This window comes from Lepus europaeus, chromosome 10, assembly GCF_033115175.1.
Source record: "Lepus europaeus isolate LE1 chromosome 10, mLepTim1.pri, whole genome shotgun sequence".
NCBI lineage: Eukaryota > Metazoa > Chordata > Mammalia > Lagomorpha > Leporidae > Lepus > Lepus europaeus.
The window spans coordinates 86,919,340-86,932,734 of NC_084836.1; the positions used below are offsets into that span (position 1 = coordinate 86,919,340).

At 37.8% G+C, this 13,395-nt stretch overlaps 1 protein-coding gene across 1 annotated transcript in view; it reads left to right on the plus strand.

The window, feature by feature from the left end:
• Nucleotides 1-3,504: 3,504 nt before the first annotated feature.
• Nucleotides 3,505-13,395, plus strand: part of SEL1L2 (SEL1L2 adaptor subunit of SYVN1 ubiquitin ligase) — a 69,090-nt gene continuing 59,199 nt past the window's right edge. Inside the window, exons 1-4 of the mRNA XM_062202274.1 lie at nucleotides 3,505-3,525; nucleotides 4,193-4,248; nucleotides 5,176-5,274; nucleotides 12,534-12,696. Of these exons, the coding sequence (XP_062058258.1) occupies nucleotides 4,226-4,248; nucleotides 5,176-5,274; nucleotides 12,534-12,696 (285 nt within the window). The 5' untranslated portion in view covers nucleotides 3,505-3,525; nucleotides 4,193-4,225. The remainder of the gene's footprint in view (nucleotides 3,526-4,192; nucleotides 4,249-5,175; nucleotides 5,275-12,533; nucleotides 12,697-13,395) is intronic.

Genomic DNA, 13,395 nt, shown 5'->3' on the forward strand with positions numbered 1-13,395 from the left:
AATCTGGACTGCATGACCAACTATGTTTCTCAGATTCTCATTCTTCTTAACCCACTGTAGTACAGTGGGTTAAGCCACCACTGGCAATGCCAGCATCCCATATGGGTGCTGGTTTGAGTCCTGGCTGCTCCACTTATGATCCAGCTCCCTGCTATTGTGACTGGGAAAGCAAGCCAACAATAGCCCAAGTACTTGGGTCCCTGACCTACATGGGAGACCTTGATGAAGTTCCGCTCCTGACTTTGACCTGGCTCAGCCCTGGCCATTGTGGTTTTTGGGAGTGAACCAGTGGATGGAAAATATATCTCCCTCTCACTCTTGCTCTGTCTCACTGCCTCTTCCTCTTCCTCTATGTAACTCTGCCTTTCAAATAAATCAATCTTTAAAAAAAAAAAATTCTTGGCCAGCGCCGTGGCTCAAAAGGCTAATCCTCCGCCTAGTGGCACCGGCACACCGGGTTCTAGTCCCGGTCGGGGTGCCAGATTCTATCCCAGTGGCCCCTCTTCCAGGCCAGCTCTCTGCTATGGCCCGGGAGTGCAGTGGAGGATGGCCCAGGTGCTTGGGCCCTGCACCTGCATGGGAGACCAGGAGAAGCACCTGGCTCCTGGCTTCGGATCAGTGAGATGTGCCAGCCGCAGTGGCCATTGGAGGGTGAATCAACGGCAAAAGGAAGACCTTTCTCTCTGTCTCTCTCTCTCACTATCTACTCTGCCTGTCAAAAGTAAAAAAAAAAAAAAAATCTCATTCTTCACTCAATCCACACTGCCCATCCTTTCACACCCATGTTTCATTCGCATAAGCAGTTTTCTCCAAATGGAATGCCACTTTCACCTTCTTGATCTAATAAATTTCTACCTACATTTGAAGAATTATTTAAAATGTCACTTCAATAAAAGATGTCTTCATTTCACTTAGCTAGAAGAAGGTGCCTGCACTGATCATTTATTGTTTGAGGCCTTTCGTTATTCCTTTTACCTTTCTCATCATCAAATTCCTTTTGAGGAATGAGGTCTTCCCCAATTTATATTTTCTTACAGGAATGTAATGAGAAGCCCTGTTATCCCAAACCAGGTCCATCAGATTTGTTCTCCATGGAGTCTGGAGCACAGTGACTTTCAGTCCATCTAAATAGTAGCATCTGCTTCTCTGCCTCTAAAAATGACTTAGTTCTGGCCTCACTCCAGAGATTCCGTGAGCTTTCAAGTCTCTCAATAAGTTCCTTTGCTTAAGTCAATCACATTAGGCTTCTGTTGTTTATAGAGTACTCACACAGTGCCATTCCATATTATATTATATTATATTATATTATATTATATTATATTATATTATATTATATACATGCCTATCCCATGGTACTGTAATGGTATGGAAACAAGTCTTTCTCCCCTGCCAGGATGCTACAGTGTCATTCTATATCATATTATATTACATATCAAATGTATGCCTATCCCATGGCATTATAATTTTCTGGAAACAAATCTGTCTCTACTGCCAGACTGAAATAATGCCTAGATCATTTCATTAATAACAGTATCTAAAACTGTATCTAATACATGATAAGGTATTCAGTACATTTTGATTTGAGTGAATAAGTCAATGAGTAAATGAATGATAGGAAACAAGTTGTCCTTTTCTCTCTTCTTTCTCACTAGCATCTGAAAAAAAGCAAGTGGATCCTTTTTGTCCCAAAGATTTCCTTCTAGTAATTATTAAACAAGATAATTCTTCATGAATTACACAATGACAAATGATATGTATTAAGGAATAGATTTAATTAGGAAAATTCACAATTGAAGAAGCAATAAGAGAAGACATAGATCCCCAGTTGTTCTGTATTCCCACAGAGAGGATATCTGGGTCCAAGTCTATTTGTTATACTGACTGCTTAGAGAATAATCGTGAGGAAGGGCCTTGAGGGCTACTTAAGCACCCAGCTATTTATGACAGTCAGATATTCAGCACATGGAGATCTTGGGTCTCACAGGAAATTACATTCCATCATGCATTTAAAAGGTACCCCTAATCTGAGGGGAAGCTGAGTTTAGGCATATTCTTTCCCACAGGAAGAAGAGGCAGGGAGAATTTTTTTCCATGTAATCCAGAGTGAATCTCTATTAGTTTTCTAAAGCTGTTATAACAAAATATCACAGACTGAATTGCTTAAACAGACATGATTTTTTTTTTTACGGTTCTGAAGCCTAAGATCAAAGTGTTGGCAGGTTTAGGTTCATCCTAAATCCTCTTTTCTTGGCTAGTACATGGCCACCTCCTCCCTACATCTTCACATGGTCTTTTTTCTGTATGGGTGTGCATCTCTGGTATCGCTTCCTTTTCCTGAAAGGACACTGGTCGTATTGGATTAGGGCCTCACTAAACAATATCATTTTAACTTAATTACCCTTTAAAACTAACTTAATTTCCAAGTAAAGTTGCATTCTGAAATACTGAGAGCTGGGATTTCAGTTTTGGAGGTTGGGGACAACAATTCAGATCATAACAGCATCTAGTTATATCTGAAGTAATGATAACGTGGACTTAATAGTGGAATGGTAACTACAGATGGCTGAGTCAGCCAGAATACTGTCCATATTGTGAAGATGTCTTGCAGGTGGTTCTAGGTAACATGACCTTTCAAGAAACTCTAACCCTGACCAAGGAAACTTCTACTCAGCCTTAACCAGGAGTACTTTGTATGTTAGGACAACATCTGTGGGGAAATTAATGATTCCATTTTTTTTGCCCAACCTGCACAGATATCACATAGAATATGGGAATGATTGTGGGAATGTAATATACCTCCTTAACCAATAATGAAATCTGTTAACCTTCCTGATATTCTTAAGTTTCCAATAATGGATTCAATTTTCAGTGTGATAACCACATATCAATTTGTATTGTTTTAAAACTGACTCACCTTGTAAAAACCTGTAACCAAACTCAGGGCTGAAGAATGAACAACTCAAACATTTGGCTCTTTGTTTACAGGTTTAAATGCTCAATTTGACTAGCTGAATAAACTTTAACTTGGATTTTCCAAACATCCTCTAATTGTTTCAGTCAACAATAAGAACAAAAGTCACAAAATGTCAAGAATTCTCTATAAATTGTGTATCTGACAAACAAACAGTGAAACATAAATTCATCTAATTGGAGCATTTTCCACTATCTTAAATAGTAATCTGGCATCGCTGCTCCCTACTCTTTTATTCCTGAGACTCATCCCCAAATATTTTTCTCAAGTGAGACTAAATAAAGCTCCCATTGGAACAGAACTAAGAATGGCCAGTCATTGGCTGGGAATTCCAATGGCTCCAGACTCCAGAAGGCTCTCTTCCTCAAGTCCAGAGTGGTGGTCTCTGCAAATCATTTCCTGATTTTGCTTTTCCCAAATTTGGAAATCATTAAACTATAAAAAAGAAAATTAAATCATCATTCAGATAATACTATCTGCTAGTTGAGAACTGTTAATAGTAAAAAAAATTATTTCAATACATGTAGGAATCTAAAAGAAAACTACAAATAAAAGTAAGTTATGAGTAGGAATTTGTAGGCTAAATTGATACTCATGTATACATATCAAGATAACTTTTCAAAATTTATTTTCACTTTTTTTTTTTTTTTTTTTGACAGGCAGAGTGGACAGTGAGAGAGAGACAGAGAGAAAGGTCTTCCTTTTGCCGTTGGTTCACCTTCCAATGGCCGCCGCGGTAGGCGCGCTGTGGCTGGCGCACCACGCTGATCCAAAGGCAGGAGCCAGGTGCTTCTCCTGGTCTCCCATGGGGTGCAGGGCCCAAGGACTTGGGTCATCCTCCACTGCACTCCTGGGCCACAGCAGAGAGCTGGCCTGGAAGAGGGGCAGCCGGGACAGAACCGGCGCCCCAACCAGGACTAGAACCCGGTGTGCCGGCACCGCTAGGCGGAGGATTAGCCTAGTGAGCCGCGGCGCCGGCTTTCACTTTTTGAAAACATGTTGATAGAAGCAATAGCTATTCCACACACAGATTTTAGTGGTAGATATTTTACATTATTCTCCTCCCTTTAATCATAAGTATAGATAATTTATAACTCAAAGTAGAAATTAGATGTTAAAAGTGTCTGATTTTACTAAATTGATTGGATAACTTGAAACATTCAAATAATTTTTAGTTGACTTTTAAGTTTATCTGCTAAAATTTTATTTATTTAAAAAAAGAAATTGGGTAACCCTGATAGCTTGAGAAGAAAGATGAAAAACAAGAGCCACTTAAAGTTATTGTGGTTTTTAATGAGGTATTAAATCCATAATGCTTTTCTTTTGAAATGGTTTTAGGTGTGGTTTGCCTATTCAGAGATTTCACTGAGTATTACAATAGACTTTAAAAGTCATTGTGATATGCAAGGCTCTGTGTGTGTGTGTGTGTGTTTTGAGTGGAGAGAAGCTATAGTCTGACTCTTCCTCCAAACAGCAGTGATTTAAAAATTGTGCAGTATTTATAAAGGTTTGGGAAATATCAGTATTGTAGCAGTTTTAATTCCTTTCCATGTCTTTATTTTCCTTAAATCCTGTGAAACAGATTTTGAGCCCTCATCCCACAAAGTAAGTTATTATTGGCGTTCTCTGTGTCTTCTCCAAGGTCTTAGGTTCTAGGGAGGGAGAAAAGCCTTATGTACAACAACATTTTCGAGAACATTCTCTGATTCACTCCTAAGTGCACACTGGTCATCTTGGAGTTGCCTGTTGCTCATGTCCTTATGTGCTCTTAGAATCTTATCGTTCTGAGGTTTATGAACCATGCTCAAACAATGGAGTTGTTGCCACTCAGGACCAAGAGGATGGTGCTTAGGATCCTGCTTCTGGGATATACCAGGCATCTTGCTTTTTGCTTGCAGATTTTGCATCTCTATCCAAAACTGGGAATATCCCTTTCCCTCCTACTATGAGAAGCATCTCTTTATTTTCTCTGTCCTCCAAACTGTTTCACAAAAGACAGGAGAAGGCAAAGTCTGCCTTCTGACCTATCCATGCCCCTGAGCTAGGGAATAACATCAAATGTGCTTCTTGAAATGCAGAGGCTAAAAAATAAGTAGAGCAAAACCCAAACTAATGTTCCACCATATTATGCCAACACATGATTTTGAAAATATAAAACATAGAAATATGTTCACAATTGTCCTTGTTTGTTCATGTTTAGTAAGAAATCAAGCAAAGGATAATATCACAGATGAAGGCGATGAGCTATTTAAGATGGGCATCAAGATTCTCCAGCAGTCTAAAAGCCAAAAACAAAAAGCAGAGTAAGTCTTTATCAAGTTACCTTAGCCAACTTAAACTTCCACATTGAGGGGGAAAAATTAATTTTTTTTCTTATTAATAGTTTATTGGTATAATAAATGACCCTATTCATCCATAAGATTTGTTTTTAAAAGGATCAAATGATATATATTAACCTAAACAAAGAGAAGTGTGTATGAGATTGGCATCCCTACATCTTATGTGAAAAGCAGAATTGAGGTACTGATCTTGAGCACTCAAGCAAAAATATTGTTCGGGCTTTAATTTCCTAGATAATTTAAATGAAATAAAAAGTGTTATTTGAATTTAAAAGGCTGCTTCTGCATAACTGATCATTTGTACAGAACCTTATGGTTTTCAATGCACTTTCATATATGTGGTTTCATTTTATTCCCAGAACAGTCTTTTGAGGTAAGAAGAAATTCATTTTTTCTCTTTAAAAAGTCATAAACAAAGATTCAAAGATATTAAAGTGAGGTAAGTAGAATACACAGCTGAGGGGAGACCACACTGGGGCCACATGGACTTAACCCATGTCTGTTGTTTCTCTTTTCATTCATCTACTTTGTCTAAAGGGACACAGAAATATCTTCTCCCACCCAGTAGAGGAGCACAATTTGAAGGCTCTAGTTAAACATGGGATTGAATCTTAACTCTATCACTTAACTGGGTGATCTTGGCAGGTTACTAAACTTCTTTGCCCTCTAAACAATAGTCAATCAAGCTCTTAGAACAGTTCCTGAGACATAGTGATCAGGTAATAAGTTGTTTTTTTTTTCTATCTCCAATCTCATAATTCATAAGTGGAAGATAGGAGAGCAAAGAGAACAAAAGTTTTTGAGCCAATAGTAGAAAGAATGGGCCCTAAACCTCCTGCAGGGAGACATCTCTTGCTTTCACAATGTGTAGGCACATTAGACATAATAGAACAGTAGTAGCCAGTTCTAGACACAGCAGCAACAGAATATATGAAATATTTTTAAAACCCAAAGTCTCTGAGTATGAATATAGAGGATAAGGGTCACTCAGCTGTCATCCATATTATAACAATGTCAGCAACTACTTTTTACTAGTTATTACTCTAGGTACTTTATTTTTCTTAATGCAGAAATCTTTTATTTGCTTAATAAGATCTATTTTCAATTAATTTTATATGCATAAGATTAACAATATACAATATAAGTACAGAGTTTAGCAAATTCTTGAAAAAAAAAAACTGTTCCTCAACAGTTGAGACAAGGACTGTTCAAAGTTATCACATCTCGAAAAGTATCAATTTCACTTCTAATTACCTTTTAAATACTCTCAGTTACCACAGGTCAGGGAGAATATATGGTATTTAGCCTTTTGGGATTAGCTTATTTCACTAAGTATAATGGTTTCCAGTTGCACCCATTTTGTTGCAAATGACAAGATTTCATTTTTTTTTACTGCTGTAGTATTCCATGGTGTACATATCCCATGATTTTTTTATCCAGTCTTCAGTTGACAGACATTTGGATTGATTCCATATCTTGGCTATTGTGAACTCAGCTACAATAAACATGGGGTACAGATAATTCTTTCCTATGCTGATTTCATTTCCCTTGGGTAAATTAGCTGGGTCATAACATAGGTCTATATTCAAATTTATGAGGTAGCTTCATACTGTATTGCACAGTGGCTGTACCAGTTTACATTCCCATCAACAGTAGATTAGATTACCTTTTTCCCCATAGCTTCACCAGCATTTGTTTTTTGCTGATTTCTGTATGAAAGCCATTCTAATGGAGGTGAGGTGAAACCTCATTGTGGTTTTGATTTGCATATTCCTGATGGCTAGTGATCCTGAACATTTTTTCTTCTATTAACCATTTGGATTTCCTCTTTTGGAAAATGCCTGTTTAAGTCCTTTATCCATTTCTTAACTGGGTTTTTTGTTTTGTTGTTGTAGAATTTATTGAGTACTTTGTATATTCTGGGTATTAATCCTTTATCAGTTGCATAGGTTGCAAATAATTTCTCCCATTCTCTCGGTTGCCTCTTCACTTTGTTGAGTATTTCTTTTGCAGTACAGAAACTTCTCAATTTAATGTAATCTCATTTGTCAATTTTGGCTTTGATTGCCTGTGCCTCTGGGATCTTTTACAAGAAGTCTTTGTTTATGCCAATGTCTTTCAGAGTACCCCCAATGTTCACTAATAATTTGATGGTATTGGGTTGTAGATTTAGGTCTTTGGTCCATTTTGAGTGGATTTTTGTATAAGGTGTAGGGTAGGGGTCTTGCTTCAAACTTCTGCATGTGGAGATCCAGTTTTCTCAGCACCATTTGTTGAAGAAGCTGTTCTTGCTCCAAGGATTGATTTTAGCTCCTTTGTCAAAGATAAGTTAGTTGTGGATGCATGGATTGATTTCTGGTGTTTCTATCCTATTCTATTCCGTTGTTCTATCCATCTATTTTTGTGCCAATACCAGGCTGTTTTGTTTATAATTGTGCTCTAGTATATCTTGAAATCTGGTATTGTGATGCCTCTGGCTTTGTTTTTGTTACATAAGATTGCTTTAGCTATTCTGGATCTCCTGTGTTTCCATATGAATTTCAGCATTGTTTTTTCTATATCTGAGAAAAAATGTCATTGGTATTTTGATTGGTAATTCATTGAATCTGTAAATTGCTTTCAATAGTATGGACATTTTGATGATATTGATTCTTCCAATCCATGAACATGGAAGATTTTCTCATTTTTTTGTGTCTTCAATTTCTTTCTTTAATGCTTTGTAACTCTCATCGTAGAGATCTTTGACGTCCTTGGTTAAATTTATTCCAAGGTATTTAATTATTTTGTAGCTATTGTGAATGGGATTGATCTTAGAAGTTCTTTCTCAGCTGAGGCATTGTTTGTGTATACAAAGGCTATTGATTTTTGTGTGCTAATTTTGTATCCTTCCACTTTACCAAACTCTTCTATGAGTTCCAATAGTCTCTTAGTGGAGTCTTTTGAATCCCCTATATATAGGATCATGGCATCTTCAAATAGGGATAGTTTGACTTCCTCCTTCTCAATTTGTATCCCTTTTATTTCTTTTTCTTGCCTAATGGCTCTGGCTGAAACTTCCAGGACTATATTGAATAGTACTGGTGATAGTGGGGCATCCTTGTCTGGTTCTGAATCTTAGTGAGAATGCTGGGAATGCTTCAAACTTTTCCCCATTCAATAGGATGCTGGCCATGGGTTTTTCATAAATTGCCTTGAATGTGTTGAGGAATGTTTCTTCTATACCCAATTTGCTTATTTTTTATCATGAAAGGATATTGTATTTTATCAAATGCTTTCTCTGCATCTGTTGAGATAATCATATGGTTTTTGTTCTTCAGTTTATTAATGTGGTATATCACATTAATTTGGGAATGTTGAACCAGCCCTGCATACCAGGGATAAATCCCAGTTGGTTTTGGTGAATGATCCACCTGATGTGTTGCTGGGTTCAATAAGCTAGTATTTTGTTGAGGATTTTTGTATCTATGTTCATCAGAGAAATTGATCTGTACCTTTCTTTCTCTGATGTTTCTTTTTCAGGTTTAGGAATTAAAGTGATGCTGGCTTCATAGAAGGAATTCGGGAAGATTCCTTTCCATTCAATTGTTTTGAATAGCTTGAGAAGAATTGGAGTTAGTACTTCTTTAAATGTCTGGTAGAATTTAGCAGTGAAGCCATCTGGTTCTGGGCTTTTCTTTGCTGGGAGGGTCTTTATTACTGATTAAATTTCTGTCTTGGTTATCAGCCTGTTTAGGTTTTCTATGTCTTCATTGCTCAAGTTAGTTTGGTTACACATGTCCAGCAGTCTAGCCATTTCTTCTAGATTTCCTGATTTGTTGGCATACAGCTCTTTGTAGTAATTTCTGATGATCCTTTTTATTTCTGTGGTGTCTGTTGTTATAGTTCCTTTTTCATCTCTAATTTTATTGATTTGGGTCTTCTTCCTCTTTTTTTGGTTAGCTGGGCCAATGGTGTGTCAATTTTTTTTTCTTTTTGCTAATCTTTTGTATTGTTTTTTGGTTTCAATTTTGTTTATTTCTTCTCTAATTTTAATTATTTCTTTTCTCCTACTAATTTTAGATTTGGTTTGCTGTTGTTTTTCCAGGTCCTTGAGTTGGATCGATAACTTATTTATTTGGTGCCTTTCCAATTTCTTGATGTAGGCGCCAATTGCTATAAACTTTCTTCTTAATGTTACTTTTACTGATGGTATCTTGTAAATCTCTAGCACTGTTTTTAAGTTTCTAAATTCTTCTGTTTTTTGGTCTGACTGTGAAATTTCTAGAGATTTGTCTTCTAACCTAGATATTGTTTCTTCTGCCTCACAGAATCTGTTGTTAAGGCTTTCCACTGCAGTTTTTTATCTATTGAATCCTTCATTTCTAATATTTCATTTTGATTTCTCTTTAAAATTTGAATTTCATGAGAAAAAATTTCTTTCATGTGACATCTGGATTTCTTTAATTCATGCATTTGCTTCTAATTACTTCTAAGTAATCCTACGATTAATTTTTGGAATTCCATTTTCAGCATTTCATCACTCTCTTCATCTTCACATTCTAGTATTAAAGTGTTGTTGTGTTCCTTTGGGGGCATCATGTTGTCTTCCTTATTCTTGTTTCTTGAATTGCTACACTTCTTTTCAGACATTTGTGGGGATGTGGATATATTTTGTTTTCCCTCTGATGGCTTTTAACTTTGGACTATGCCTCTGTAGCTTATTGGAGTTTCTACACTTTTAGTGAATACCCAAAGGCATGTGCTGGGTGTGGTCAGGAAGTTCTGTTCAGTGCTCCAGGGTGAAGAGAATGTCCAAGGTGATACCCAAATTGGGTATGTTAAATATACTCTTATTTTTTTTTATTATTAGAGGAGAGGTTTTTATCAGCTCTGTAGGCATAATTTCACATTCATTTTCTCTCCTCCAAGGTGACCACTGGCTGGGTGCTAGCCCCAGTGGGTGCAATATTCAACTGTGCTACCACAAGTACTACACAAAGGATCCATGCAGTCCTCGGTGTTAGCACAGATCCCACAGCAATGATCCTCACCATTCAGTCAGGAAGCCCTGAGCATGTAGAGCTGCCCACAGTGACTGCCCAGAGATCCAGCCACACCCTATACCCTAGCACATAGCCATAGTGTTTTCACAATCCCAGCTTACAAGGCTCCCGCAGTCACATGTACCCAGCCCCCTATCAGTTCTCTCAGCCAGACTCAAGCATCTCGTTTCAGCTGGTTCCTGGGTGTTCTGACACAAACTGGCACAATGGTTATATATGTCCAAAATGCTGCCTGCCCTCTCTCAGGTAGTTATAGAACGCCAGTACTGGGTGGTCAGAGAGAGAGAAACATGCCCCCTCTTTTTCCTCTAGTTTGCCAGGCACAAAGTTCCTACAGGGCTCCAAGCTGGATTCAAACCTGGCTCTTCCCAAAGCTTTTGAATGTCCCTAGGGGTTGTCATGATGGCACTGGGGTAAAATGAGGCCCCCAAAATACAATCCAGTACAGTGCAGAAGTCATCACACTAGGGCACCCACTGAGTAACAATAGAGAATTCTCAACTAGCCCAGCTATATGAGAGAACAATGGAGTTATGAGAAGTGGCTGATCCATGAGGTTTCAGAGGAGCTCTGCTTATAGTAGGAGAGCCCAAAAAATCAGGGGCCCACTTGGTATGCCTCATCAAGTCCAAAGACCCTCTGGATTCAGCATGACAGGCAGTTCCAATGTAGAAATGATACTAGCCCTTTTGATTCATCAACACCCACATCCTGGACAGAGTCATTCATCCAGTTAGCCTCTTCTTAGGTATGAATGGGGGACAGTTTTGAATATGCAAGCACTGTTAAAAGTACAGAAGTTATGCAAGCATATGTCAAAGACACACAAACATGTCTGAGCCAGTAAGGAAACCTCAGTGACAACCAAGTTTGGTCCTTCATTAAGGACCCTCAACCAAGAAAGTTGGGAGATAAGTTGCTGACATGCCCTTAGAAAAGCATTTATCCTGTGCTCCTCAGGGGGCCTCCTTAGCATAGCCCATGCTGGATCCTTTAGAAATTATCCAGACACGTAACTGAATTTTCTTTTTGAAAACTGGCCCTGCTTCCCGGTTTCTCCTGTTTTTTTTTTTTTTTTTTTTCCTTCTCTTGGATCGCATTCCAGATATTAATCTTATCTAACAACCAGCGACTTTCTCCAGCCCTAGATTTTTACCTTATATCACCTTGGGTTTCCTAACTTGGGAACCCATGTGCTCACCCTGCCCCCAGGATCAAAGGTACCTAGAAGGATTTGTTCTGCAGCCTGTTGCTGCTTCCTGAGACTGGATATAATGCTAGATATATTGAATATACTATGGGATAACTGTACATCCCATCTCAGCTTTCTGTGCCCTGGTCTGTGTTGGTGCCCATGTCATCTCAGCAGGAAGCCATGTAACTGAAGGACTCAAGGAGGTCTGTATCTGGTGTCAGGCTGTCTTCCTGATATCTATCCTAGAGTGCAAGGCACTTGCTTTTATTGGCCTTTGAAACCTTCCGCTTATTTCCTTCTGGTTTCCAGAATCTTAGCTTGCTTTGGCCTCAGCTAATTTCTTTCTTGATCTCTGGCTCCCAGTTTTTCCACCGGCTCTTATCCATGAGAGTACTGATCCTCTGTTTTGATATCTAGGACCTGAATGATTGAGGCTCTTCTTGCCCAGACTATTCTGCTCCAGCTTTGCCCAAGAGGGGCCTGTTTTAGCATCGGTATGGATAGACTATGCATAAAGTTTAGCCTCCTGCTTATTCTAAATTGCAAGCAATAGATTTGTGTGTTTTTTTCCAGTATTTGAGTCAAGGTTACAGGTTAGAGGTTAATGTTTTCTGATCTTGCTACCAAAAAAGGAAGTTACAAAAGTGAAAATAAATCCCAAAAGTACTCTTTCTCTCACGCATGTTTTGACCTTGCAAGACTCTCCATCACTACTTGTTATACAATTGCAAATTAGGTCCAGGTGACTTCTGACGAGGACTCAAAAAAATGCAGTGTAAGGTAATCCTAAGTCATCTCTATTTTTAATCACTGAATTTTCATACCACTTACAACCTACTTATAGGAGAGCAATTATTATGCTATAAAACTTGAGAATCAGTGCTGTAGTCTCAAGTATAATAGATCCTACCAGGTAGAAGTAGTATGAAGGAAATAAGGGAAAACATCATTTTTGAAAAATTTCCAACTTTATGTCTTTGAAACAGAGCCTACAAACTCTTTGCAAAAGCAGCTGACATGGGAAACTTGAAAGCTATGGAGAAAATGGCTGATGCTTTGCTGTTTGGAAATTTTGGCATGCAAAACATAACTGCAGCTATCCAATTATATGAGTCCTTGGCTAAAGAAGGATCTTACAAAGCCCAAAATGTGAGTTTTGAAAGAAATTGAAAGCTTAAATAACTACATCCTGAAATAACTACAGACAAGAAACATGTGAAAGGAATTGAGCAATAGTATTCCAACCCAGACATAGGGAGGTGTTGAAACAGTGGTGCTGTGGTAGGAATACAGCAGGAGCCCTGGGTAAATTATTCTACTTCCAAACCCATGGAACAAAATGGAACTGTTCCCTAAACCACCTTCCTTATTTCATGTCCATGTATGTGTGTGTTTTGAGAAACTTAGGGACCTCTGAACTCCTAACATAAATGTTATATAAAATATATTCACCTATACAAAGAAAATGGAAACAAATGTGTTATCTTAAGGTGATTTGTTTGCCTCATTTTTACAAGTCAATATTTTGTAAGCTAAATATGTTTCCTTTTCTATATTAATAAATGTATTTTATTCTGAGAATCACAGAACCATTTCATGGGAAACAAAAATTTTTTAAATAACATTCACATGCCAGCCATCCTGACTCAGGACTGTTAGTATTGCTTTGTATTTTTGCTTGACTTCTTTCTGTATGCATCTCTTTTTTACAACATCTTAATTTCAATGCAAGTCCATATATTTCTGGCTACTTTCACTTAATGCTATAGCAAGGGCATATTTCATGTTGCTATTTTTTTTTTGTATGAAAACAGTTCTTTTCCTGATTACAAAAGAAAGTTATGCACA